Source organism: Saccopteryx bilineata, chromosome 9 (genome assembly GCF_036850765.1).
Source record: "Saccopteryx bilineata isolate mSacBil1 chromosome 9, mSacBil1_pri_phased_curated, whole genome shotgun sequence".
Lineage (NCBI taxonomy): Eukaryota > Metazoa > Chordata > Mammalia > Chiroptera > Emballonuridae > Saccopteryx > Saccopteryx bilineata.
In genome coordinates, this window is record NC_089498.1 from 55016849 (window position 1) to 55044820 (window position 27972).

At 36.9% G+C, this 27972-nt stretch overlaps 1 protein-coding gene across 1 annotated transcript in view; it reads right to left on the reverse strand.

The window, feature by feature from the left end:
• PCDH15 (protocadherin related 15) overlaps positions 1-27972 on the reverse strand; it is a 1080236-nt gene that overhangs the window by 774783 nt on the left and 277481 nt on the right. Inside the window, exon 3 of the mRNA XM_066242956.1 lies at positions 6195-6260. Coding sequence (XP_066099053.1) covers positions 6195-6260 — 66 coding nt within the window. The remainder of the gene's footprint in view (positions 1-6194; positions 6261-27972) is intronic.

Here is a 27972-nt window from a genome sequence, read left to right on the forward strand (position 1 = left end):
TAGATTAAAAAAACATAATCATTCAAAAACTATACTTCACAAGAAGATGTAGATAACAACATGGTTGTTTAGCAATACACATGAATAAAGTGAACCAAGGGCAAGTTGAGCCTGACTAGGCAGTGGCACAATGGATAGAGCATCAGCCTGGGATGCAGAGGACCCAGGTTCAAAACCCCTAGGTCACCGCCTTGAGTGCAGGGTTACTGGCTTGAGCAAGGAATCACTGATTCTGCTATAGCCCCCCCAGTCAAGGCACATACAAGAAAGCCATCAATGAACAACTAAGATGCTGCAATAAAGAACTGATGCTTCTCATTTGTTTTCCTGTCTGTTTGTTCCTATCTGTCCCTCTCTTTGTCTCTGTCTCTCTTGATGGAAAAACAAAAAGAACCCCCCTCCCAAAAAACAAGGCAAGTTGACACATAATATTCTTACCAGTTTGGCTTAATTAAGAATAAAGGTTTCAAATAGCCCCAGATATATGGAAAAGATTTATATAAGCAGATGGGGATCCTCAAACCCCTCAGCAAGATCTTCTAAGCATGGCTTTTCTTTTTAATTTATTCATTTTAGAGAGGAGAGGGAGAGACAGAGAGAGAGAGAGAGAGAGAGAGAGAGAGAGAGAGGAGAGACAGAGAGAGAGAGAAGGGGGGAGGAGCTGGAAGCATCAACTCCCATATGTGCCTTGACCAGGCAAGCCCAGGGTTTTGAACTGGCGACCTCAGCATTTCCATGTCAACGCATTATCCACTGCACCACCACGGGTCAGGCCTGAGCATGGCTTTTAAGATACCAAGAGGCAGAAAAAACCCAATAGAAATCAGGGGAACTACCAGCTTTTAGGATACGCCCATAAAGGCTCCAACACCCCAAAGAGGTCTCATAGGATGCCATCTGGGTCCTGCTTCAATAGTGGAAAGGAAGGTCATTGAGCTAAAGCCTGCTAGATTTACATACCTCTGCTGTGAGGAAACAGGGACACTGGAAGGTAGGCTTCCCCCTCGCTCCTCTGAGGGAGAGTTCAATCTCTTCCAGCCCCTCCTCTAGCCACCTATGACCTAACCTTGCCCAGAATGCTGGGATTTGCCAATGAATGCTGAAGGTGCCCAGGGCTGTCGGCCCCATCTATGACACTGTGGATGAGCCTAGGGTATTTCTTCCAAGAAGCAGGTAAACTGATCTCATTTGCACAAGGGCCACTTAACTATGTCTTACCTGAATACTCAGGTTTTTTATTCTTCCCTTGAAGATCTCTGTTGTGGGTGTTGATAGTCCTATTTTCTGCTGCTTTGTTTAATATACAGTGTTTCCTTTATTCCTCCTACCTCAATGCCCCTCTCATATTTCAGGCTGGAACCTACTCCTAATTTAGAGCTCTCTTTCCCTCTTTTGCCAACTTCTATTATGAATCTACCTTTGCCACCCAGCTTAGTGTATCCCAAAGTTCTCTTTACCAAGCCACAGTCACAGAGCTCCAGGGAAAAGCAACCTGGTCTCATCTCTCCAGGCAGAGAAGAACAGAAGCTCCATCTCCACACATGCTGCAGATGGCTTTTCCAGTCTACCTGAATCATTACCAGCTAGAAGCAGTTGTCACTGGGACTTGGACGTGAGCTGCAAAGTATAGAATTGTGACAACAATTCCAGTGCCATGCAGACATTTCCTGGATGTGGACTTTTCCTGGACTCTTGCTCCTTGGGACAGCTCCTAACAGACTGAACTGGGGTTGGGTTGCATTTATCAGGGACTTGGCATGGTGTTAGGGCCAACTTGGACTTGGTGAACTGGTTAAGGACACTACTCTTTTATGGATTCTTGCTGTATTGGCCAAGAGTTTGCTTAAAGGCTTTAATCACTGTAAAAAAAAAAAATAGAAGACTGGATAAAGAAGATGGGGCACATATACACCATGGTATACTATTCAGCCATAAGAAATGATGTCATCAGATCACTTACAACAAAATGGTGGGATTTTGATAACATTATATTGAGCGAAATAAATAAATCAGAAAAAAACAAGAACTGAAGGATTCCACACATTGGTGGGACATAAAAACGATACTAAGAGACATGGACAAGAGTGTGGTGGTTACGGGGGGCAGGGGGAGGGAAGGAGAGAGAGGGGGAGGGGGTGGGGGGGCACAAAGAAAACCAGATAGAAGGTGACGGAGGATAATCTGACTTTAGGTGATGGGTATGCAACATAATTGAATAACAAGATAACATGGACATATTTTCTTTGAATATATGTACCCTGATTTATTGATGTCACCCCATTAAAATTAATAAAAATTTATTTATTAAAAAAAAGAATAAAGGTTTCATTCTGCTTTACTTTCAAGAAGCCCTGGGACCTTTAAAAAAAATGAGTGCTGCCTGACCTGTAGTGGCGCAGTGGATAAAGCATCGACCTGGAAATGCTGAGGTCGCCGGTTCGAAACCCTGGGCTTGCCTGGTCAAGGCACATATGGGAGTTGATGCTTCCAGCTCCTCCCCTGTCTCTCTCTCCTCTCTCTCTCTCTCTCTCTCTCCCTCTCTCTCTCTCCTCTCTAAAATAAATAAATAAAATTAAAAAAGGAAAAAAAAACTCTAAAAAAAAAAAATGAGTGCTTATTATACTGGTAGAACAGGACAACCACATGTTTTATTACTACCACTTAAAATGCAGGAAAAGAGAATTTAAGAGAGTTTAAGAGCAGGACTAGAATTAATGATGTTATGGCAAGTTTCTTAGATTGCCTAAAAAATATAAAGAAACATTTTCATGGATTGTTTCCTCTAGATTTTTAAGACAAGGACGATTACACAGTACATTATAATATACAGTTCATTTGATCACCATATTTTCCAAATTTAATGTAAAAGAAGAATGTAAAGCAGTTAGCCTCTAGATTGGTTATTTATATTCTTTGTGATGACACTCAAATAACTTTGGCAGCATTCTGAGTAGTTGGCAGTTTCTTCAAAACATGCCACTTAAACAGCACGACATTACTGCATTATATCATGTCACATTCTTCTAAAACTAAAATATTGAGCTTTCACAATAAGCCAACATACAGCAACATCTTTGCAATATCCTATGGCAATGTCTTCATAGAGTTCCTGGGTTCCTTTGAAAAGTAGGATCTAATCAATATAATAGAAAATAAAATATTAGCATAAACATGGCTATAATTATCTTTTTGACAAAATAAGCTCTGTGTAGAATCATATCTGAAAGAAAAATTATTTAGTTAAACTAAATGTTTTAGTTCAGCTCATGTTTAAGGGAATTGGTGAACAATAAGAAAATAAAATGTGGATTAGCCTTCTTTTATTTTTTTTAAATCTATCTAGTTTAAAAGAAAACTTTTATTATAGAATATTTAGAAAATACAGATTTGTTCACAGAAATATAGTTAACTATTAATAAACTATAATTCTACTTGTGAAGTAGAAATTTTTTCCTGTATAGTATTTTTATATGTTTCCTTTTCTTCAGACATATATAGGAATTATTTCCAACATCCTTAAATGTGTTATAATTATTATTAACTTTGTATGCTTTCATGCTCAATAGGTATTGATTTTTTAAAAATAAATTTAAGAACCAATTTTTATGGTTTCTTAATTGTTACTAATAGATATTTAAATTTGTTTAAACAGAAACCAGCAAAACTGCAGACATTTTTGGCCTATTCCAAAAGATATGCAAGTAAAAAAAAAATTATGCCAAGTCTTCAAAGGAGTATGTTGGGAAAATAAGTTTGTAAAATATGATTTTTCTGTTGCTTGCTTATAATTTGCATTGGGGGCTGGGCAGCACCATGAATCTGTGGTCTGTAATTGCAAATTATCTTCCTGTTTAGGAAGGGCTATTGTTTTGCTGTTTGCTGGAGGAGAGATTTTCTTGCCAGAAAGTTTTAAAAAGAGAAGAAGGAGAAGAGGCAGAAAGAAGCCATGTTTGCAGAGTGAGAGAGGAGAGAATGCAGAGTGCTGAAGAAGAGGCCAGTTTTGCAGAGAAAGAAGCCCTGTTGGCAGGGAAACAGAAGGTGTGCAGATGGGGAACCAGAGCTGAGGGGCTTTGTGAGCTCTGCTGAGGCTGATGGGACCTTGATTCTAGGAGAAACTGGAAAAGATTCTCCTGGTTGTGGAACCAGAGAATGTGTCAGTGGCTTTGGGAGCCCTGAGTGAAGGGAAGTGTTTTCCCTGTGTGTGTTGCTCATCAGCCGATGAGAGACTTTAATAAAGAAGTGGCCCACCATTTTTTGGCTCCACTGTTTCTTTACCATCTGCCCAAATTCAATGAGAACCTGCACATGCATGGCCATGACGGCCATGCCTACTGGCCATAAAGGAATGTTTCTAATGATGTATCATTATATATAATCTAATAATCTAATGATTAAATCCATAATGACTGAACAATGCAGGTATTATATATAATATATATTATAGAAGTTTTAAATATATGTAGGTTGAATTCTATGAAAACTACAGTCTTTTATATTTGACAACTCTTTTTTTTTAAGTATAATTTTGGAAAACACAATGCCTAGAATAGATAGAAAGTGTAAAACAAACAAGAATAGAAGTTCCATTTTGGAATTAGTAGATGAAATAAGCCACAGAGCCTATTCCCACACTTTGAATAGTTTGAATTAAAAAACAGCATTGAAGAGAGATTATTATTTCACTGCTGCCTAGTAGAGGAGAATGTTTAATTTATACATTAAAGTTACAGGTACTGAAAGGTATTGTGAAAAAAAGTTCTGATTATATTTATTTTTTATTTGATAAGAGAAATTATATTTTTAAAAACTTAATATGAAATAGGTATTGATTATTAATTATGGTAGACAACCTGTATGAAAATGCATACTTCTTCGTCTGCTCTAGACTTTGTCAGTTTTTCTCTTCCCATGCACTTTCACTCTTCTCATTAACCATTTCTAAATTGCCAAGTCTAATAAACTATGGATTCTAATCCTTACCAAATTCCAGGCAATTTGATTTATCAGTATAAGGCTAACAGGTGGTCCACTTCTTTTGGAGGAATGTAATATATTTCCGTTTGATGACGGAGGAGCCACTGAGCCACTTCACGCGCAGGTGTTGTAAAGTACCAAAAACTACAGAATTAATATTAATATTTTAAGAGGCTTGGAGAACATTTTATTAATTTGGGTTAAGGTGTGCAGAGAAATTGTGAGAATAGTCTCTGTACTGTGTGATTGGCATAGTCAGGATGGCCCTTGGCATTGTATTGTAAATGCAAAGGGGAGGAAAACATAGATCTCCAGACATTTCACCACGCCTGTAGGGAAAAGGGTAAATGGCTAGCCAGGTACAGGGAGAGAAAAGCCAAAATAAACCTTTCCTTATAGCAATGAGCCATTTGCAGGCATTTGTCCCCACCGAAAGTACCTCTCCTATGTAAATGCGTGTGGTTACCATGTGTGACTCTGGACAGAGAGATAGCAGATAAACACTAGATAATATAGGAATGCCTTTTATATGTAAAGAGACATCTTTCTACTACTGTGTTGGCTTGTAAATTTTATTTTCTCCAAAAGGATGTATGGCTTGCAAATTGAACATGGTCCTATCATGTTAAAGAACATATGACTATAACCAATAGTGGTAAGGGGCTCCTAATTACAATTTTTGCTTCTGTACTTCCCACTTACAAAACTATAAAAACTAAGTAGAACAAAAGGCCAGCGCGCTCTCCTTCAGATTTCTGTTGGAGTTCCCGCCGCCTGGCCAAGCTAGACAATAAAGCTTTGATGTGTAACGGACGGACCTTGTTCGTGTCTGCAATATTTTGGGTCCCTCTGTATTAGGATTAACAATGACTAGGTGATTATATGCATAATAGTTAACTCTACCTATTGACAAAAAAATATTCCAGCCAGTATCTGGATACATTCCTGAACTGATCCTCAATCAAATGACTTATTCACAATCAAAATTAAGCAACTACCTAGTCATTGAAAGAGTTTCTCATAATATAATCCAAGTAAAGCATTACCAGGGAATGGCAATATTTAAACTCTTACAGGAGAGAAATTAAAGGGAGCTCTTTGTGAGTTTGGGTTGAAATTTTTATTTAGTTCCCGTATTTCCACACATAACAAATATGACATTGAAATGAAAAAGAAATATCTCTTAGATAAATAAATTGTAAAATATATAACTCACTCACCATTCCGACTCTCTTCATCAATAGCAACTATGGTAGCTGGCGGTCCTCCCCTAGCTAGTTTGCAGTCTAAAGAGAGAAGACAAACGAAGGTAAGAAGTCACACCTGCAGGAGCACTCATCCTGAGATCAAATTCATTGAGATGTATAGTAACAATTAAAAAGATAAAAGCCTAAAATCAAATTAATATGCACCACTTTTTTCAAGAACTTTTTTTTTATAAGAACCATCTAGATTGCCTACCATATTATAACACAGTCACTGTGCATACCATGAAACTATTAAAATTTTACTGAGAAAACACTAGCAGAGACCACTGGAGAGCAAAAGTCTTTCAGGACAGATGTAATGGGATGGCAATTTTACTAAAAGAAATAACATAAAGAAATGATTAACAAAGATAAGTTGTAATTAAAGCTTCACAACAGAAACAACTATAATTGGACTTTAGCTGTGATAAAATGTGTAATTAAAGATAGTGGATAAAATTTTAACAATGTTCTAAAGAGAATAAAACAAAGATAGACAAGCAATGCTAATGTGGTTATTTGGAATTTTAATTTTTTTCATCTTACCCTCATATTGTGAGTCTGGAGTCAAAAGTATAGAGTCATCAATGGAAGCAGATCAGAAAAAAATAGGAGAAAGAAAGAAAGAAAGAATATATGTATATATTTAGTGAGGGTTTACAGATATAAGTAGCATTATATAATAACAGATATACCACCAAATGACTTGTGAACAAGAAATATATAAGAATTGTATAACAAATATTGAAATTCTAATACTATAGTAACATATTAACTTGATAATATATACTACCTGAAAATAATATAAAGTATATGTTTATGTTTCTAAAAAAAGTAAATACAAATTACTTGTGGTAGTCTGTTATACTATGTTGCAAACACCTTAAGAATAGTGTCTATCAATCAGTACTAATTCATTATTTTAAACACTGCTAATACCCTGCCAATAATCACATGATATGTACATACAAGTATTATCATGAGCTATAATATCCATGAAAATTAAAGTGTGATAATTTGCTTGCAAGATGTCAAATGTACACTTCTGAGACATAAAGCACTTTCCTAGGAGGTGCTCTGTGTTCCTGACAGGGGTGTGTTATGCAGTTAAATGTACTTGGCGCAGCCCTGGCCGGTTGGCTCAGCGGTAGAGCGTCGGCCTAGCGTGCGGAGGACCCAGGTTCGATTCCCGGCCAGGGCACACAGGAGAAGCGCCCATTTGCTTCTCCACCCCTCCGCCGTGCTTTCCTCTCTGTCTCTCTCGTCCCCTCCCGCAGCCGAGGCTCCATTGGAGCAAAGATGGCCCGGGCGCTGGGGATGGCTCTGTGGCCTCTGCCCCAGGCGCTAGAGTGGCTCTGGTCGCAACATGGCGACGCCCAGGATGGGCAGAGCATCGCCTCCCTGGTGGGCAGAGCGTCGCCCCTGGTGGGCGTGCCGGGTGGATCCCGGTCGGGCGCATGCGGGAGTCTGTCTGACTGTCTCTCCCTGTTTCCAGCTTCAGAAAAAATGAAAAAAAAAAAAAAAATGTACTTGGCGCACTCCTGTGACTACAGCATAAATCAAAGTGTCTTAAAGTTACTGAAGTATGTGTGTTATCTGGGAGATGATTTCAAGGTTTATTATTTATTTATTTATTTATCTGTGAAACTTCTGTTTATTATGCACATGGGCATAAATAAGAAAGCCTTTGGCAAGCACTCTTTTATATTTTAAGGTGTGTGCCCTCTCAAATGAAGCTTACAATTGCAGAGGTCTACAATTTTCATCCTTGTCAATATTCAAGGGGTTTCAAGCCACTGTTTAAACCTAAAATATATCTGATTTTGAATACTCCTTCTTTCCCTTCCTACACCCATCCTACATAGCACAGTTGCTCACCATAAGTCATTGTTATTCTAATAATTGTCTTCTCGCCTATCTCCCAGAATCTTTGTTCTCATGCTGTGTTCATCTATTCATTCTACAAGAACGTTTTTCATGGACCCCAAGTCAAAAGTAAAACCATGCTATTTCTTGGCACAAATACATTATAAATACATTATTATAACATTTCAAAGGATAGTATGGTCTCTTTATACTTTGGAATTAAGTACCATGCACTTCTGTCACATCAGATCCCTTATTCTTGCTGGCTCATACTTTGGATTTTTCAGGAAGTTTTGTTACCTAGATTAATCTCTGACTCTACTTCTGCCTGGCAAATCTCTGCTTCTCTTGGTGAAACTACATTTCACCTATACCAGGAAAACTCACTCAAATCCCAATCAACCTTTATCTTTCTTCCCATTTTTATATTTTGTTTATTTAGTTTCTTTTTTCTTTTTTTTTTGTATTTTTCTGAAGCTGGAAACCGGGAGAGACAGACTCCCGCATGCGCCTGACCAGGATCCACCTGGCACGCCCACCAGGGGGCGACGCTCTGCCCACCAGGGGGCGATGCTCTGCCCCTCAGGGGCGTTGCTCTGCTGCAACCAGAGCCACTCTAGCGCCTGGGGCAGAGGCCAAGGAGCCATCCCCAGCGCCCGGGCCATCTTTGCTCCAGTGGAGTTTGGCTGCGGGAGGGGAAGAGAGAGACAGAGAGGAAGGAGGGGGAGGGGGTGGAGAAGCAAATGGGCGCTTTTCCTATGTGCCCTGGCCGGGAATCGAACCCGGGTCCCCCGCACGCCAGGCGGACGCTCTACCGCTGAGCCAACCGGCCAGGGCCGTTTATTTAGTTTCTTATTGCTTTATGCACTCAAAATTATTCATTCACTCAAAGTTGTAGTTTAATTACTATTACAACTATTCTATGCTAAACCTGGGAATCAAAATCAACAGTTCCTTTTTGCAAAGATCTCGAATGGGGAAGGTTAGAATATGTACACAAACAACCACACAGGTAGAGTACAACGTGGTATACGTGGAGTCAATTCTTTAATAAATTTGCTAACAACACAAGTGCTTATAAGAAAAAGACAATGCATACAGGGAGTGAAAATGGGATAATGAGAAGACAGACACAATTTGTGAGGTGAGAATAAAGAAAACCTGACCAGTTCTTGTAAGAAACAATTCTTGAATTACCAAACATCTCTTTCATTTGTATTTTAGAGAGAAGTGATTTTTCAAGACTATTACCTCTTCTTATATATATGGTCACTGCCTTATTTAGGAGCATCTTCACTACAGAGAGTAGACATTCACATTGTTTATATTGGTAGAAGTACAGATATGTAACCAATAACTTTTGGGGGCAGGCAAGATGAAAGAAAAGAAGGATGGAATTGAATGCAAATATTTAAAACTTTTTTCATTTGGTTACTATTTTTATATTAAATTTATGCACAGATTTTTCTTTAAAATCTCCCTTACCCTTTCCAGTCTCATAGTTTATTTTCTAGCCTTAATCAACAACATGTGTGTTTGCTATGTCATTTGGTGAAACTCTCTCTTCTGATTTTTCTGGTTAACTTCCACTTCTCTTTCAAGAACTGGGCAAGGCATCACCTCTTCTAGAAAATATTCTTACTTCTCAGTCTAGATTAATTGCATCCTCTTTGTATTCCAACAGTACTCAATGCATCACATTGGAAAATAGTGTACCTTTATCATAACAACTACTTTAGATCAAGTCTGTGTCACATTCATTTTAGTAACCTCAGAACCCGGCAACAGTTGGTCCTGAAGGTTTGTTGATTTTTTTCTGAATTAGTCTACCCAGCTACAAACTGCCATGAACATCCCTCTCTGAGAGCTGCTCAGAAGTCTGAGCTCATTATGTATTCACAAGCAGAAACAGCCTGAGTAAAGGCTCCACTACATTTCCTACCCTTTGAGATGACTTCCACTAAGCTTTATAAATCCAGCAGGTCGCAAGTCCCCTCAGTAAAATGCTTTTATATCCAACAAGAATTTTATTCCAGATCAAACCAAATATAATTAAATATTTAAAGACTAGCAACACTAATAGAAATTAGTCAAATACATAAAAATAATCACTTATTAATAATACTGTTCACAACAGCCAAAATGTTTGCTTTGAAATGATGCATTCATGAAAGTATAATTAATTAGTTTTGAAATACACAAAAATATTTAATAATAAGTATATTCAGAATTGTCTTGAAAAAAGTACTATTATGTATGAAAAATATCCAAATGAAGATCAAAGTGAAGACTAAAAAGCAATTTGGGGACCTGGTGACCCTGTTCTCTATGGTCTATGGATTATCTGCCTTAGGAAAAACAGATTAGCTGATGATGCCTGTACCTTGGAAACTGACTTTCTTAATCTATTTAATTTCACCCTTGACTGTTTTTGTTCAATAACAAATTCATTGTTTTCCATGACTAAAATTTCTACATTCTCAGATCCCTACCCAATTCCCACATCCAATGTGATTAAAAGTGCAAGATATGAATGCAAATACCCGAATGCTCAGTGACTTATTTCTTCAAATTTGTTATCAAGCTAAAAATAAGCCATACATTTTTAAATAACCTTATGTAAAAATCAAAGTTAAAACCAGAAAGAAGTATTAGAAAGATATGATATGTAATGACTGGTTTCAGAGGGACTAGACCTGTGATATATTGTCACAAACAGTTCACACAAAGGCAAAAGTTCAAAGAGAGCCAAAGATGCTTATTCTTTATCTAGAAGTGAGGTCAGGAAAACCTTATTCCCACCTTAGCCTATTCTCAAATTTCCCTTTTCATACCAATGTGTTTTCAATAAAAATTAAAAACTATTCACATTTTCCCTTTGTTAACACAGCAATTACCATTAATATGTTAACTTGCACATTATATTTCCTGTCCAGACAACACAGGCACTAGTAATTTCAAAGGTGAATTAAATAACACTACAAAATAGAATTTCAGGTGCTATCCCAGTCCATACCTGGTTACACTCTTTCAGTATGTGTTATTTTACTAAATGGCACAGTTTTGCACCATGTTGCATAATCCAGAAACCAGGGTCACCTTCGAGCCTGCCCATCTCCCTCACGTTCCTTTATTGAATCTATCAGTAAATCCTGATATATACATAGTATAAAATCGTAACACAGGAAATTTTTGTCTTACATATTAACTCTAATCCAAAAGAAGAGGAGTTTGACCCTGAAATTTATTGTCTAAAGCTATAATCAACAAAGACATAGAGTTAGACCATGAGTGAAAAAAAGTAAAATAAACTGAATAAACTAAAGGACATAACAAGTAAGTTATTATTTTCAATTTAAGAATAAGTTATGCTTTTTATAATTATGAGAGGGAACAGAGTTTGTTACCTCACAAAAATGACTAATTTGGGCTATTTACTATTTTAAGGTGGTTATTTTTAAGAAATGAAAAATATAAAATAAGCCTTTGATCTTCCCCCTAACTGCCTAACAGAATTAAAGCAGTGAGATACTATCATAGATAACTATAGTTTAATATAAACTAGTGTGTGATAGACTGGGAGGAACTTAGCAAGACCAATTAAAGTTTTCTATGTGTTCTATTGTTACAGATGGCCCAGTAAACATTTGTTTACCAAATATTTGCATTTTTATATCTATGTGAATTGCTTTCCTCCCCTTTGAGGTCTCAAACCACAATGAGTCCTCTTCTTAACTTAAGATGGCACCTAAGCCTAACTGCTTGATTTGTCCTCAGGTTTCATATTCTTATAAAACTCTTATATGTACATTTATAATGATTGTAGTTATTTTTTCCTGTTAATCTGTCTCATGTTAATTTGATGATGAGACCAGCCAGAAGAATTTAGAATGGTAGAAAGAAAATTATTTTTCTTACCCACAATTATTCTGCCAGCATTAGCACTTAATGTTTTCAAATTCTACTGTAGAGGGAGAAAGGAACATTTTATGATGCCTTAGTGTCATCATTAATTGGATTATATAATTTGTTTAAGATGTTCCGAGAGTATGGTCTAGTAATGCCCACTGAAGTCATTAATGATTATCGCTCTACCTCTTTGCTCTCATTAGCACAATTTACTACACAGGCGATGGCCCTTCCAGTTTTTATATTTGTTTTGTTATTATTTACTTCATTTTATTCTAATTGGTCTGTTGTTGGTCAAATAATTTTGTAGATGTGATTTTTATGTTTGCTCGCTTATAGTTTGCATTGGGGACTAGGCAATGCCGGGTATTGTGGTCTGTCAGGTTGCAGGTCCCCTTCCTGCTTGGGAGGGGCCATTGTCTTGCTTATGTTTACTGGAAGGGAGATTCTGCCCCACCACTGAGAAGTAAGTACAGTAGGATTTATTTTTTCTGCTCCCTTATCCCTTGCCCTCCATGGGAAAAGCCTGTCTTGGTGAGTGTTGAGCAGATAAAGTTTTTTTTTTTTAACCCTTATTGTTAAAGATGGTCACTGCCCTCACTTGATACAGCTAGTTGCCCTTCTTGCTTGGAAGGGGTGTGGTTATGCTAAAGTGTGTTGGGGGAGGGCTTTCACGTCAAAAGGTTTTAAAAGAGGGGAGCTAGGAGGCCAATTTGGAGAGATTGGCCACATTCTTGCAGGGAGGAAGAGCCCATGGAGGCAGGGCAGGGAGACCATGTGGAGGAGGCAGCCAGAATGGTGGAATGACAAAGGTAAAGCCAGTTTGCACAGGACAAGGAGATGGGGAACAGAGGTGAATAAGACTGGTGAGGTGGAAGCCTTTGATTCTAGGAAAACTCAGATGAGTCAGTGGCTTTGGGAGCCCTGAATAGAAAGGGACGTGTGTTTCCCATTGTGAGTATTTACTTGTTTGCTGGGTGCATGCTAGGATTAAAGGAAAATGGCCCCTTAGTTTTTGACTCAGTTGTTTCAATACCATCAGTCCAAATCAAACCTGAACCTGTGTTGGCCAGGTGGCTTTGATGGTGGCTGTGAATACTGGCTATACAGTGAGTCACCAATAAGCAGAATGGCCCACCATCCTCCAACTCCGCTGTTTCTTGACCGTCTGCTTGAATTCAGTGAGAACCTCCGTGTGAGTGGCCACAATGGCAGTGGCCCCTGTCCTTACATCTATCAACAACAGTAGAACAGTACATGGATGGCATTTGGTGAGAGAGAAAAATCCATATTATACTTAAGTAAAAAGATGTAAGTAATCGAAAGATAAGTTGGTGGCTACAGGAGGAAGGTAGGGAAAGAAATAGTGGAAGTCTGATCAGATCAAGTAAATATTTGAAGATTATTTTTGTTTATGAGAATATTACTATATGATATTATAATTTCATGTAAATAAATTATCATATATGTTAGTTTATATACCTAAATATAATTTTTATATGTAATTCATTCTAAATGATCTAAAATTATTCAGTGTTTTCTTCCATAGGTGGTGATAGTTTTTTCTTACATATCTAAACTTCCAGCAAGTGACCATGACTAGATTTGAGAAATTTAGGATAAATGGAAAATTTTTGGTTTGAAGTATAATGTCACCACTGCCCTCAGAAAAAGCAGCAGGATATTATGGTTATGGGTAGTGGCCTTGGGAGATACACTAAGTTCAGTATTAGACACATTTTATTACTTGTTAGCTTTTAGGACCTTTGAACGTTACTTAAACTCTCTGTAGCTCAGTTGCATTATTTGTATAACACAAGTTATTTTATAGAATAATGTCTGGCATATAAAAGTACTTTATAAATTATTATGATGTAAACTCTATTTTAACTAAATAAGATAATCAAACACAAAATTAGTATATGTCACATTTTAAAAGCAATGTCTGTTACATATTTTTAATTAATTGATTCTAACATAAAAATTATTGTATTTATTGGTTAATAAAAGTATACTGTACATTGGTCAATAAAATTATATAGGTCTTAGGTATACAATTCCGTCATACATAATCTAAATATTGTATTGTGTGCTCACTTAACATTTTTCAACATGCAAAGGAATCCCACATTTTATTAGTAGATCAAAATGGGCTTAGGATTTGTTAGTATTTTTGATGTGCATTTAAATTACTAGAATAGTAATAATACATTTAATTATGTGGGCACAGATTGCTAAAGATGTACAAGGATATCTAAATCATGTAAAAAAAATCTCCATTTTAAAATCATCAGAGGATTGTTACTACCAAAATAAAAACAAAAATCATTTTTATAATCTAATATAAAATCCATTGTCCCCTTCTGAAAGCCTTCTGTATGATCTTAGTCGCTGTTAGTGCTAAGATCTTCCTAAAAGGCTTATCCTGTTGACTAGCTTGTTTTGCCATGTTATCCAATTAGTCTTTTTATTTTATCATTGAAAAATAAAGGGATAAGAGTTTGTGTTAATGAAGAAAACAAGTTACTGAAGAAACATTGTAAAAAGCAGTTCAAGAGTTGACATCCACATTGTTTCTGAATGCTAATTTATTTTATAATTATTTTTAATGAGGTAACTTAGAGAAAATTCTGTCATGATTTAAGATTCTCAACAAATGACAACAATAAAAGCTGCTGCATCAAATCACTGTTTAAAATTACATTGTTCCGAAAGATTGTTAATAAATATTTATACACAGCATACTTATATTAAATTCCTTGCCATAAGCTGATTATGGGTACTTAAGCAGTAAAAAAACAAACTTTGTGGATTTAAATTACTAAAAAAATTACTATGTAAGTATTTAGTTACTTATAATATAAAAGACCATATCCATGTAAACTTTTTTTTTCTGGCTTTATTGAGATATTATTTTCATAAAACATGTAGATTTAGGGTGTACAATGTTATGATTTTATACACCATTGTAAAATGACACCACAGTAGGTTGTAAACACCTGCATACTTGCACATAATTACGTATTTTTGTGATGATGACATTTAAGATCTACTCTCTTAACAACTCTATATAATACAGTATTGGGCCTGACCTGCAGTGGTGCAGTGTATAATGTTGCTTTCTAATGTTAAAGTCACTCGTTTGAAGTAACTATTATTATCTGTTGATGCTTCCTACTCCTCCCCTATCTCTTTCTTTTATCTCTCTAAAATCAATAAATAATATAAAATATTTTAAACAAAAATAACTTTAATACATTAATTTTCATCATAATCACCACGCTGTATATTCAATCCTCGGAAGTTTTCTTCTTAGAATAAATAGATTCTGCCCTTGGACCAACATCTCTCCATCCCCCCAACAACCCCCAGACTCTGGCCACCCCCATTCTACTCTTTGTTTTTGAGTTTAGCTTTTTCAGATTCCACATGTAAGTGAGAACATACACACTCTACCTGACATATTTCACTTAGCATAATGCCTTCAAAGTCTTTCATGTTGTAAAAAGCAATTATTTTCTTATTTTTAAGAATGAATAATACTCCACTGTATACACATATCACATTTCCTTCATTCATCTCTTGGACATTTAGGTTGTTGCCACAGCTTAGCTATTGTATAATAAATAATACTTCAATGTACCTGGGGTGTAAATATCTCTTTGATAATAATAACATTTTCTCTCGATATATGCCCAAAAGTGATTGGCTAAATCATATAGTGGTTCTATTTTTAATTTTTTTTTTTTAAGCAAGATGAGGGGAGATAGAGAGACAGACCCCCATGTGCTCCCTGACCGGCATCCTCCCAGCAGCCCCCATCTGGGGCCAATGCTCAAATCAACTGAGCTATCCTCAGTGCCTGAGGCTGACACTTGAACCAATCAAGCCACTGGCTACAGGAGGGGAAGAGAGAGAGAGAAGGGGGAGAGGGAAGGAAAGAGAAGCAGATGGTTACTTCTCATGTGTGCCTTGACCAGGGATCAAATCCAGGATGTCAGCACACCAGGCAGAGCTCTATCCACTAAGCCAAATGGCCAGTGCCTATTTTAATATTTTGAGGAACCTCCACACTGTAAATAGTGGCTGTAGCAGTTTACATCCTCACTGAGTGCACAAAGATTTCTTTTCTCCACATCCTCACCAGCACATAATATCTCTTGGTTTTTGTTTATTTGTTTGTTTATTTGGTAATAGTAATTGAAATAGGTGGGAGGTGATACTTCATTTTCATTTTGATCTGCATTTTTTTATGATTAGTAAAGTTGAGCATCTTTTCCTTTACCTCTTGGGCATTTCTATGCCCTCTTTGAAAAAAATATCTATTCAAGTTCTCTGCCCATTTTTAAAATCTTATTGTTTATTCTTTTGATATTGAATTGTATGTTTTTCTTATGTATTATGGCTATCAATTTCTTATCTTATAGATGATTTGCAAATATTTTTTCACATTCCATAGGTTGACTTCTCTTTTAGTTGACTGTTTCTTTTGCTGTGAAGAAGCTTGTTAGCTTGCAGTTCCACAAGTTTATTTTTACTTTGGTAGATTGCACTTTCAGTGTTGTCCAAAAAACAAAAAACAAACAAACAAAAAATTGCCAAAACCAATGTCATTAAGCTTTTTCCCTAAGTTTTCTTCTAAATAATTTTACTGTTTCTAGTCTTATGTTTTAAGTCTTTAATCCACTCCATATTAACTTTATGAGTTGCATAAGATAGGAATTTAATTTCATTCTTTCATACATGAATATACAGTTTTTCCAGCACCATTTATAAAAAAGACTGTCCTTTTTCCATTGACTATTCTTGTTGGGCAGATAAAATGTATTATGCTCACTTTGTTAAAAATAGCGCTGCCCACGCACGTGAGGCCGTGGCCCAGGTGATATTAATGTGTGTTGAGAATCCTTGTAGCCTGGGGCTTGGTTTTGGGATTAAGCCTTTCCCACCCTTTAGTGTATGTTTTTACTTGCCCACCGGGTGCAAGCTAGAATTAAAGACTATGGCCCACCAGTTTGTGGCTCCGTTGTTTCTTTACCGACTGTCCGAATCCACTGTGAACCTGCATGAGACTGGCTGCTCTAATGGTAGCCCTGGCCATGGCTACTGGCTTTACATTTGGCGTAGTCTGTGGCAGGATTCGATACAGATTGGCAAGGAGCCTTTGAGCAGTGGAGTAGAGGACTGGCTGCTGTTATGGTTCCCCATGGCTGTCCTTTTGGGGATCGTAGGCTGGCTGACTTTTACAGCCATGCGTGAGGAAACTGAGAGCTCTATGGAAGAGGCTGCCCGGGACCTGCAAACCGAGCAGCGGAAGGAGCTGGAGCAAATGCGGGAGAAACAGATGCTGACCCTGGAGCTGGAGGAAGCGCTGGAGGAGGAGGCCGACCAGGTTGGTGAGATTCACCTGGAAATGGAGCAAACGCTGGAGGAGGATTCAGACGTTCATGAGTTGCAGATTGCCCTGGATGTTATGGAGAGCCAGCAGCAGCGGGAGGCCAGGGCTGAGGCTGAGGATGAGGATGAGGCCGGGTCTGGAGTTGCAATGTCTGCGGAGCAGAAGGTGGCGGCAGCCCGGGGCTTGAGCCTGGCAGCAGGAGCTGATGTTTCCAGTTCCTCTTTGGAGGATGAGAATCAGACTGGAGTTGTGATCCGTAGTCTCCAGAAGGTGAGAGCCCAGAAGCAAGGAGTTCTTACTATGCTCCTGGTGGGTCTGCGATTTTGGGGACATAGGATGAACGTTATCATGCTCTCCAGAGCCAAGATGGAAATGCTGACTGCCATTGTCATGTGCCCCTCTTTGGGACAGTGTAAGACCTGCCAGGACGGCAGGAATGAGGGGGGTGGCTGATGCCCCATGTGCACGGACTGATTTCCTGGACTACGACCGGAGTGGGCATTGACTCCTTTGTTGGATGGATTTACGGATTACGGATTTTTGGACAATGTGAAATACCCTAATGGGGTGGGGGGTGGCTTTGCTGGAAGCACACCCCTGCCCCGGGAAGCTTTTCCCATGGCTAGAAGGAAGGCCGAGGACATTTTGCACTTTGGCCTAAGTGCTGAGAGACTGGTGAAATGTACCTTTGTAATTGTTGAAACTGTATGATTTTTGCTGTGGTAATCTGTGTAATGTTCTAATTTCCTTGCACAGGGATGCTGGTGATGTAAATTGTGGGTAGTAAAGTGAGCATAGGGGTGGATTGTTGTGCAGATAAAATGTATTATGCTCACTTTGTTAAAAATAGCGCTGCCCACCTGAGGCCGTCACCCAGGTGATATTAATGTGTGTTGAGAATCCTTGTAGCCTGGGGCTTGGTTTTGGGATTAAGCCTTTCCCACCCTTTTTGATGTGGGGTGGTACGATCCAATCATGCCTCAGAGAAGTGACTTTGTATTAGAGACTTCCCTACTTTGTATCTTGATCTTTGTTCTCCTTTTCTAGGATTGCTTTGTCTATATAGGGTCTTGTGTATTTCCATAGACATTTAAGGACTGGTCTTCCTATTTCTGTGTGAAAAATGCCATTGTACTGAATCAGTATATGGCTTTGGATAGTACAGATATTTTAACAATATTAATTTTCTTAATAAATGAACATGATATATACTTTCATTAATTTATAACATCTTCATTTTCTTTCATCAATGTCTGAGAGCTTTCAGTCTTTCACCTCTTCATTTAAATTTATTCCTAATTATTTTGCCATTTTTGCTGGTATTGTAAATGCAATTGTTTCCTTGATTTCTTTTTCAGATAGTTCACTGTGACTGTATAGAATCACAACTGATTTTTATATGTTGATTTTGTAGTTTGTAAATAATAAATTTGTTAATTAATTTAAAAAGTTTTTGGTGACATCTTTAAGATTTTCTTATATAGGATCATATCATCTGTAAACAAAGGCACATTTTTCTCCTTCCTTTCTGATTTGAATATTTTTGTTTTTAATGAGAGAGACAGAGTGAGGGAGATATAAAGAGGGACAGATAGAGACAGACAGACAGGAAGGGAGAGAGATGAGAATCATTAACTCATAGTTGCAGCACCTTAGTTTTTCATTGATTACTTTCTCTTAAGTGCCTTGACCAGGGAGCTGCAGCTGAACCAGTGACCCCTTTCTCAAGCCAGCAACCTTAGATTCAAGCCAGCGAGCTTGGGCTTCAAGCCAGTGGCCTTTGGGCTCAAGCAAGCAACCATGTTTATGATCTGATGCTCAAGCTGGCCACACTGTTTTCAAGCTGGTGAGCCCACAGTCAACCCATCAACTTTGAAGTTTTAAACCTGGGTCCTCTACATCCTAGGCTGACATTTTATCTACTGCCCCAGGGCCTGTTAAGGCTAATTTGAATATTTCTTATCTCTTTTCCATGCCTAATTTTGCTGGCTAGGACTTCTGGTCCCATGTTGAATAAGAATGGTGGGAGTGGCACACTTGTCTTGTTCCTGATCTTAGAGGAAATGCTTTTAGCTTTTCAGGATTGAGGATGTTATCTGTCAGTTTGTTGTATAAGGCCTTTATTATGCTGAGAGTTTTTTAAAATCATGAGTGTTGAATTTTGTCAAATGATTTTTTTGTATCATTGATATTATACTTTTATTTTCCAATCTATTAATATAGCATATCACATCTATTGTTTTGAATATATTGTATCATCCTGCATCCCAGGGATAAATTCTACTTGATTATTTTGTATGATCTTTTCATTGTTTTGCTGATTTCAGTTTGCTAATATTTTCCTGAGAATTTGATAAATTAAGAATTATATATTATTGCTGCCTTGTTTTCTGGCTGTTTTGTAGCTTCCTTTTTTCTAATTTTGCTGTCTTTCTTGTAATTAATGATTTTCATGGTGATATGTTTTTATTCCTTTCTCTTTAACTTTTATGTGTCTACAAAATGTTTTTACATTTTTGGTTATTATGGGATTTTTTACCATGGGGTTTATATAAACCATTTGATACCTGTAAGGCCAGTAGCCACGGCCACCATCACAGCCGCCTGACCCATGCAAGTTCGCATTTGATTCAGACAGTAACAAAGCAATGGAGCCAAGAACTGGTGGGCCATTACCTTTAATCCTAGCTTGCACCCGGCAGGCAAGAAATACACACAGTGGAAAACACTTCCCTTTCCATTCAGGGCTCCCAAAGCCGTTGACTCATCTGAGTTTCCTAGAATCAAAGGTTTCTACCTCACCAGCCTTATTTACCTCTGTTCCCTATCTCCTTCTCTCTGCAGAAACTCTGCACAAACTAGCTTCTCCTTCAGCATTCTGCCATCTTGGCTGCTTCTCCTCTCCTCTACGTGGCCTTTCTCTGTTCTCTACTCTAATGCTAATGTCAGGAACCGAGAGAGAGCAAGCTCCTGGTCTGCCCCATTTTATATTGTAGAAATAAAAACCTTTAATCCAATATAAAAATAAGGAAATCTCTGATACAAAGTCACTTATCTGAGGCATAAATGGGATTCCTCATAAGAGTGCACAACTCCACATCAAAAAGGGTGGGAAAGGCTTAGTCTTAAAACTATGCCTCAGGCTATAATGATCCAGCCTGCTTACAGCCTGTCCCCCACACAAATGCAAACTATAAGTGAGCAAACATATATATATCAATTTACAAACTTATTTGACCAATAATACCTATAAAATAGCAGCCTATTTTAAGCTGATAACAAATTATCATCTGTTACATACAAAAACTATATTTCTATGCCCCTCCTGCCCCATTTTACATTTTGGAAGTTACAATATACCTTTTTTATAGTGTGTATACATTAAATATAGCTAATTTTTAAAATTTTGTTTTTTCCCTTTATACTATATTTAAGTGATTAACATTAACATACCAACCACCTAATATCAATATAGTTACCTTTACCAGTATTTTTAAAAAATGTTTTATTGGTGCTAAATAATACTGTTTCATTTCAACTCAATTAACTCTTTTCAGCATTTCTTATAAGGGAGTTGTATTAAATTACCTTATGGAAGTTTTCTTATATGTGAAGAATTTTTTTTTGTGGTATTTTAAAACTTCTCTTTGTCATTGATTTTAGATAATATTATTATAAAATATCTTTTAAAACATCACTTTGGGTTAAAATTTTAGTGGTAAACTATTAACTTGCTGAACACAAATATATAAATCTCTCCCCTGATTTGGGAAGTTCTCAGCTCTGTTTCTTTAAATAAGCTTTATGTTTCTCTCTTTTATCCTTCTAGGACTCCAATATTACATAAGTTTTTCTTTTAATTCCATAATTCCTTTGAGGTTTTGGTAATTCAATCCAAGATGATAATAGACTAAGTGCATGTTACACTCACCTCCCCCCAGGACCACACTGGAGTTATAACTCAGTGTAAGAATAATCATTCCCCAAAATGAACTCCAGACTAAATAAAAACCACGGATTCACAGAAGAATCCACATCAAGACTGGAAGAAAGGGTGGAGATGTGAAAAGGGCTGGCACTTAGGTTCTCTTCAGTATTTTTAATTCTCATTTCTTTATTCTTCCCTAAATGGATCATTTCAAATAATCTGCCTTGTAGTCCACTAACTCTTCTGCTTAGTCAAATGTGCTGTTGATGATCTCTACTGAGTTCAATCATTGTGTTCTTCAACTTTAGGATGTCTTTTATAATGATTTTCAGTTCTTGTTGAGCTTCTCATTTTGTTTCTGTATTGTTTTCCTAATTGTCTATGTATGTTTCCTTGTTCACAAAATTTCTATAAAAGAATAATAATGAATTCTTTGTCGGGAGTTCATAGATTTCCAGCTCTTTCAGGTAAGTTATTGGAGTTTTATTTGTTTCCTTTGGTGCTGTCATGTTTTATTGATTCTTCATTATCCTTGTGATTTTGAATTGGTGCCTGTACATTTGAAGAAGCAGAAAATTCTTCAAATCCTTACATATTGGCTTTGGCAGGAGAGCCCTTCACCAGTCAGCCAACTGAGATATTCTATTTGACCTGTCTGGTGGTATTTATGGACAAACTTGATGTTTGAATCCTTCACTTGAAAGTTCTGGTGTCTAAGTCAGTAGGAGGACAGGTTTGTGTCTGGGTACATGGGAACCAGTTTGGTGCTTGGGCCTGTAAGGGCAAGCTGAAGCTTGGTTCATTTGGCGTGTGCCTGAAATTTGAATCTGCAATGATACTTTTGGATCCAGGTCTACATGAGCAAACCTGGATTTTAGCTCTACAGGGACCAACCAGATAGTGGTTACCAGTGGTGTAGTTATAGCATCTCAATAATCTGGGTCCAGTTTCGTACTGGGAGAGGCTGGGAACCAGGTTTCATAGGGGATAGCCTGGAAGCTGGAGCACTGCGGGTAGGCCTCACACTAAGGTAAGTTCCACCTGAGGCTGTGGTGGCCAGCCTGAAGGTTGGGTTGGAAGGCCTGTGTAGTGCTAAATCAGGCTGAGAGTCTGGGTCCACAGGAACTTATCTGGCTCGCCAGTGAATTTAAAGTTTTAGTTTGTAGTGGTTGGCCTGCCGCTGGGCTTGGCCAGCAGCCTGGGTTTGCAGGTACCCATTTAGTGTCTGGGTTCACAGGGTTAATTGGGAACCTGGTATCACAAGAGATGCTTGAAGCAGCAGGAACCAGCTGAAACTAGAGTAAACCAAGAGTTTGCAAGAGTATTCTGTACGCCCACCTGGAGGCTGGTGCTATGGGAGCCAATCAGCACCAGGGTGGAGTGGCATCCTCACATGTTTTCTAGGTGTAACATACTTCAATGTGAAGCAGGGAGCTGTTTGAGGATGCAGGAAAAAAGTACTTTGTTTTACTGTCTGGCAGAGAAAGTTTATTTGACTATGCACAGATAACATGAAATTCAGCAATATTTTTCTATTACCTTACTTTCTCAATCCCATGGAGAAAGTTAGGTCTGTGGCTTTATTATCAAAGGGTAAGGGTTGGGATTGAGAGTTTTGGAAAGAGAAGAACCTAAAAATAAAAACAACCAAATAAATACAAAACACCTGTTTCTCACTTTTACATTGGTCTCATCTTGCTTTCATAGGGCTTCCTCAGATACATTCCACATATTAGTAACATAATTAGTAATAGGATCTGATGTATATTGGGCAAAGAGAAAACTTTTGTTGGCAAGTTTGACAGAAGGTACTACAGCCCCAGGGTAGAACATCTATATGCACAAATTATTCTTTAAGAAAAATGAGCTAGGACTACAGTTTGACCATGGCCATAAGAATAAAAACAGATTATTTATAAACTGATGTTTTTTGGCTTGAAAGTTTTCTTCAGCGTTTTTAAAAACTGAAAATAATAAAACACTGAAGATAAGTATTTTACCACCCATGGACTTTAGTGATGATATTTTTGACAGCCTGCTATTCACATGCACAACACAGGATGAAGAAAGCTTTATATCCTGCAGTTTACCACTCATAGTTTTATTTTTTAAGAATCCTCTATATCGATGCCTGCAGTTTTGAGAATCTGCTGCAATTTAAGAGAACTTCTGAAGAGTAGGATTCCATATTTTATTTCTATGTATCACATATTTTGCCAACTTTGAACCCCCCCAAAAAAACACTTTGTAGTTATAACTACTTCCCTTGTTGTTTTCTCAGCTATATGGTTTCTGTTTTGTTTTTTTTAATTTTATAATAAGCCTTCCATTCTTAATATTGTATGTCTAGTGATATATACACAGTGGTTTTCTATGTGGTGTTTAAAAAGAGAGCAATGCTACAAATAGTGGAAGTAATCTTTTTCAAAATTTCTTTTACATTCAGAGTATTTTATTATACTTCTCTTCATATTAGTTTACTTGAATATGTGATGAACTTGTTATTATATTGCTGTATTTTGCCACATAAACTTTAGTAATAGTCCTATTGTCAGGTTATTTTTTATAATTTCAATTATTTTAGCATCAAGAACCAGCCAATACACTAGACATATTTTTCAAGATGTCAATTGTCTATAGACTAAAGCTCATGAACTTGACACTTAGAGAAAGCTCTAGACCTTTACTTGGAATCCAACCAACTATTCCATCCTTTTGTAATAAAATTTATTTTCATATTATTAACACAAAATGGAGAATAAAAAATTAATAAAAGCATAGAATATGTGAGAAAAAAAGAAGATATGCCTAGAGAGTGGCACAATTTCAATTTAAAAGCAAAGGCAGGGAGAGTAAAAATTATTAAAAGTAGACCAAGAACCCACAGAGCATAGTTGATTGGAGCAAATAATGTTCTTCCATACTAAAATGCTCCAATATTGCTTTATGTTATGATATAGTGTTTTGTTTTTTGTTGTTTTTTATTTTTCTAAAGTTAGAAGCGGGGAGGCAGACAGACAGACTCCTGCATGTGCCGGACAGGGATCTACACAGCAAGCTCACAGAAGGCGATGCTCAGCCTCTCTGGTGTGTTGCTCTGCTGCAATCGGAGCCATACTAGCACCTGAGGCAGAGGCCATGGAGCCATCCCCAGTGCGCAGACCAACTTTGCTCCAATGGAGCCTTGGCTGCAGGAGGGGAAGAGAGAGAGAGAAAGGAGAGGGGGAAGGGTGGAGAAGCAGATGGGTGCTTCTCCTGTGTGCCCTGGCCAGGAATCAAACTCAGGACTTCCACACACCGGGCAGACCCTCTATAGCTGGGCCAACTGGCCAGGTCTGAAATACTTTTTAATGATTATGTAAATCACCTTAACTAATAACCATAATATTTTATTTATGCAAAATCATTAAATAATGGAAATATATATTTTAGAAAGATTCATATTGATGACACATAATTAAACAAATGTTAATTAAAATAAAGTGATATTTTTGTTCCATCAAATTATTTAAAATTTTATTAAAATAATAATAGCCAGAGTTAGAGAGAATGAAAACAAAAATTATTAGGTAATTTTAGTAGAGCTATACTTTTTTTTTTTAGAGAGAAAAATTGAAGGCACTTTGGCAAGAATTTTAAAAGAATGTGCCCTTTGATGAGAAACTTTACTTAGGGGGATATTCTAATAGAGAAATAATCAGACCAGAATTCATTGCTGCTAAAATTATATATAATGCTAAACCTTTATACAATATCATTAAGTTGCTATTATTCAGACATACTTCACCGATGTGGCAGATCATGTAGATTGGTCCACCCACTCCAACCACTTTTCAACCATGACTTTTTGTACCATAGAGGCTAAGAAGTTTAAAATTTCACTTCTTGTTTTATTTGTAGGTGAACTTTGCCTTATAACCTGTCAAAAAGAACACAATCTCATGACACTTGGAAGATAGGCCTGAGTGAGCCGAAGGGAACTCTGGTAAGTTCAAGGCAAGAAGTGTGTAGTTCTTCAGGGGTAACTGTGATAGATAAGTTAGTTTCGGGCCTATGGTGGGTGGTATACAATGAAGGTTTCAATAGAAAGTTCAGAGCTATAAGCAGATGTTTCTTAGGCTCTCTTAATCTTGCTTTTGTAGAATTCGAGCTTAGTTTTCTATTCCTTCTAAGTCACCTGGTTTAAGTTAATAAATTCAATCCCGATAAAAGAATTGATTCAATTTGGATTCTATTGTTTATATTATAAAGTCTGACAATTTAAAATCAACCAAATACATATTTATAGTGTTGAAGAAATTCTGATGTCACAATGATTATGTACAGTTAACATTAAAAATAAAAAGGGTTTAGGGCTCTACGTAAATTCTTGTATTATTTTTTAGTCAGTATATATAAAACATTTCATATTAAAAGCTAATAAATGATTATTTTAATTATTTTCAATTACAATTTACATTTAATATTATTTTGTCTTAGTTTCAGGTGTATAGCATAGTTGTTATACAATCTTACAGTTTACAAACTGTTCCCCCAAATATTTGCAGTACCCAACTAGCACCATACATTATTATTATTATTATTATTATTATATTAGCAATATTTCCTATGTCATACTTTACATCCCCATGAAAATTTTGTAACTACCCATCTGTACTTCTCAACACTTTCACCTTTTTCACCTTTTTCACCTTATGATTCTGTAATTCCACTTCTGGGTACATATTCAAAGGAATCCAAAACATTAATTTGTTCACCCCTTTGTTCACTGCAGTACTATTTACAATAGCCAAATTATGGAAGCAATCCAAATGCCCATCATAGATGAGGGTATTAAAAAAAGCTGGGGTCTATGTATACAATAGAATATTAATTAGCCATAAAACACAACAAAATCTTACCATTTGTGACAGCATGGATGGACCTAGAATGTATTGTGCTACTTCAAAGAAAGACAAATACTATATGATTTCACTTATATATGAAATCTAAAGAACAAACAAAATAGAAATAGACTCATAGATATAGTGAACAGATCAATAGTTGCCAGTGGGAGGTGAAAAAGGTGATTGTTGTCGTTATTAGTGCTTTACTCCTATTGCTTAAATTCTAAATTGTTTGTGCATTGCATTTATGGTAAGAATTTATTTGATAAATACAATTTGAAGATAAAATAAGAAACTTTCACTTATCCAAAAAATACTTATGGAAAATATTACAAAAATTTTAAGTAGAATCAATAACCACATAAAAATATTATATTATAATTTATATATTTATATTATATTATATTATATATTATATTATATTTATATAATATATATATATATTATATATATATATATATATAGTGAGAGGCAGGGAGGCAGAGAGACAGACTCCTACATGTGCCCTGATTGGGATCCACTCATCAAGTCCCCTACCAGGCGATGTTCTGCCCATCTGAGGCCGCTGCTCTGTTGCTCAGCAACTGATCTATTTTAGTGCCTAAGGTGAGGCCATGGAGCCATCCTCAGTGCCCAGGGCCAACTTGCTTGAACCATTTGAGCCATGGCTGCAAGAGGGAAGAGAGAGAGAGAAAGAGAGAGCGAGAACAGGGAAGGTTGGAGAAGCAAAGCAGGTGGTCAGTTCTCCTGTGTGCCTTAACCAGAATTGAACCTGGGAGTTCTACATGCTGGGCCAGCACTCTACTGCTGAGCCAACAGGCCAGGGCAAAAAATAAGAAATTTTAATGTGGTGAAGTCATGCTATATAAAAACTCATTTAAATTTAAAACCATTTGAGTCCTAAGAGATGCCTTCTTCTGTCACCTGGCCACACTGAACACCTCCAGAAGCTGCCATTTCACTGGCTTCATGAGGATTAACAGTGACTCCTTAATGCCTATTTCAAATCAGCATGAATTCAGATTTTGAAATTTGGCTTATGGAACCAACATTGGCCTGACCGATAGGACCTAAAAGGGTTAACAACTGTGTATTTACTTGGGAAACTAAGCTAGAATCCTCACTCCATAAAGGCTGTCATGATGTATTGGAAGCAGTACAGGCAGGAGATTCGCGTTCAGATCAAAGCCAAATACACACCAGGGAAGAGTCATCATCCAGTCAGTATTTGTTGGCCTCCCTGTATTCAAAATACTTCAACTCTCCTTCCTCTACTTCCACTCTATTTTTATCCCATTTGTTTTACAGTGAGATATGTGCCACTATGAACTCAGTAATAATATTTTAGAGATAAAATAAACTAGTTGAACATGCAGTTTAACGAGTTTTAACACTGCTTAATGTTTATCAAAAAATGTTTTATTTACGCAACAAGCCATTTTGCCATCCATCTTCTGCCACCAATCTATTTGCTATTACCTTGTTTTTTCTTTAAGATATGAGAAATATATCAGAAATGTAAAAAGAGTACATGATATATTTGTAGAGTATAAAAATCAATAAAGTTACAGCAAAATAAATATTTATGTTTTCACCACCCACAATAAGAAATAAAATACTACTGGCGCCTCATATATCTCTCTGTGTGCCTTATAGTAGAATTTGCAAGTTTTGGTACTTTGAATAATAGAATTACATTGCATGTATTCTGCAACTTATCTCTTCTTCTGCAATGTTATCTTTTTCTGGTTAATCCATACTAAT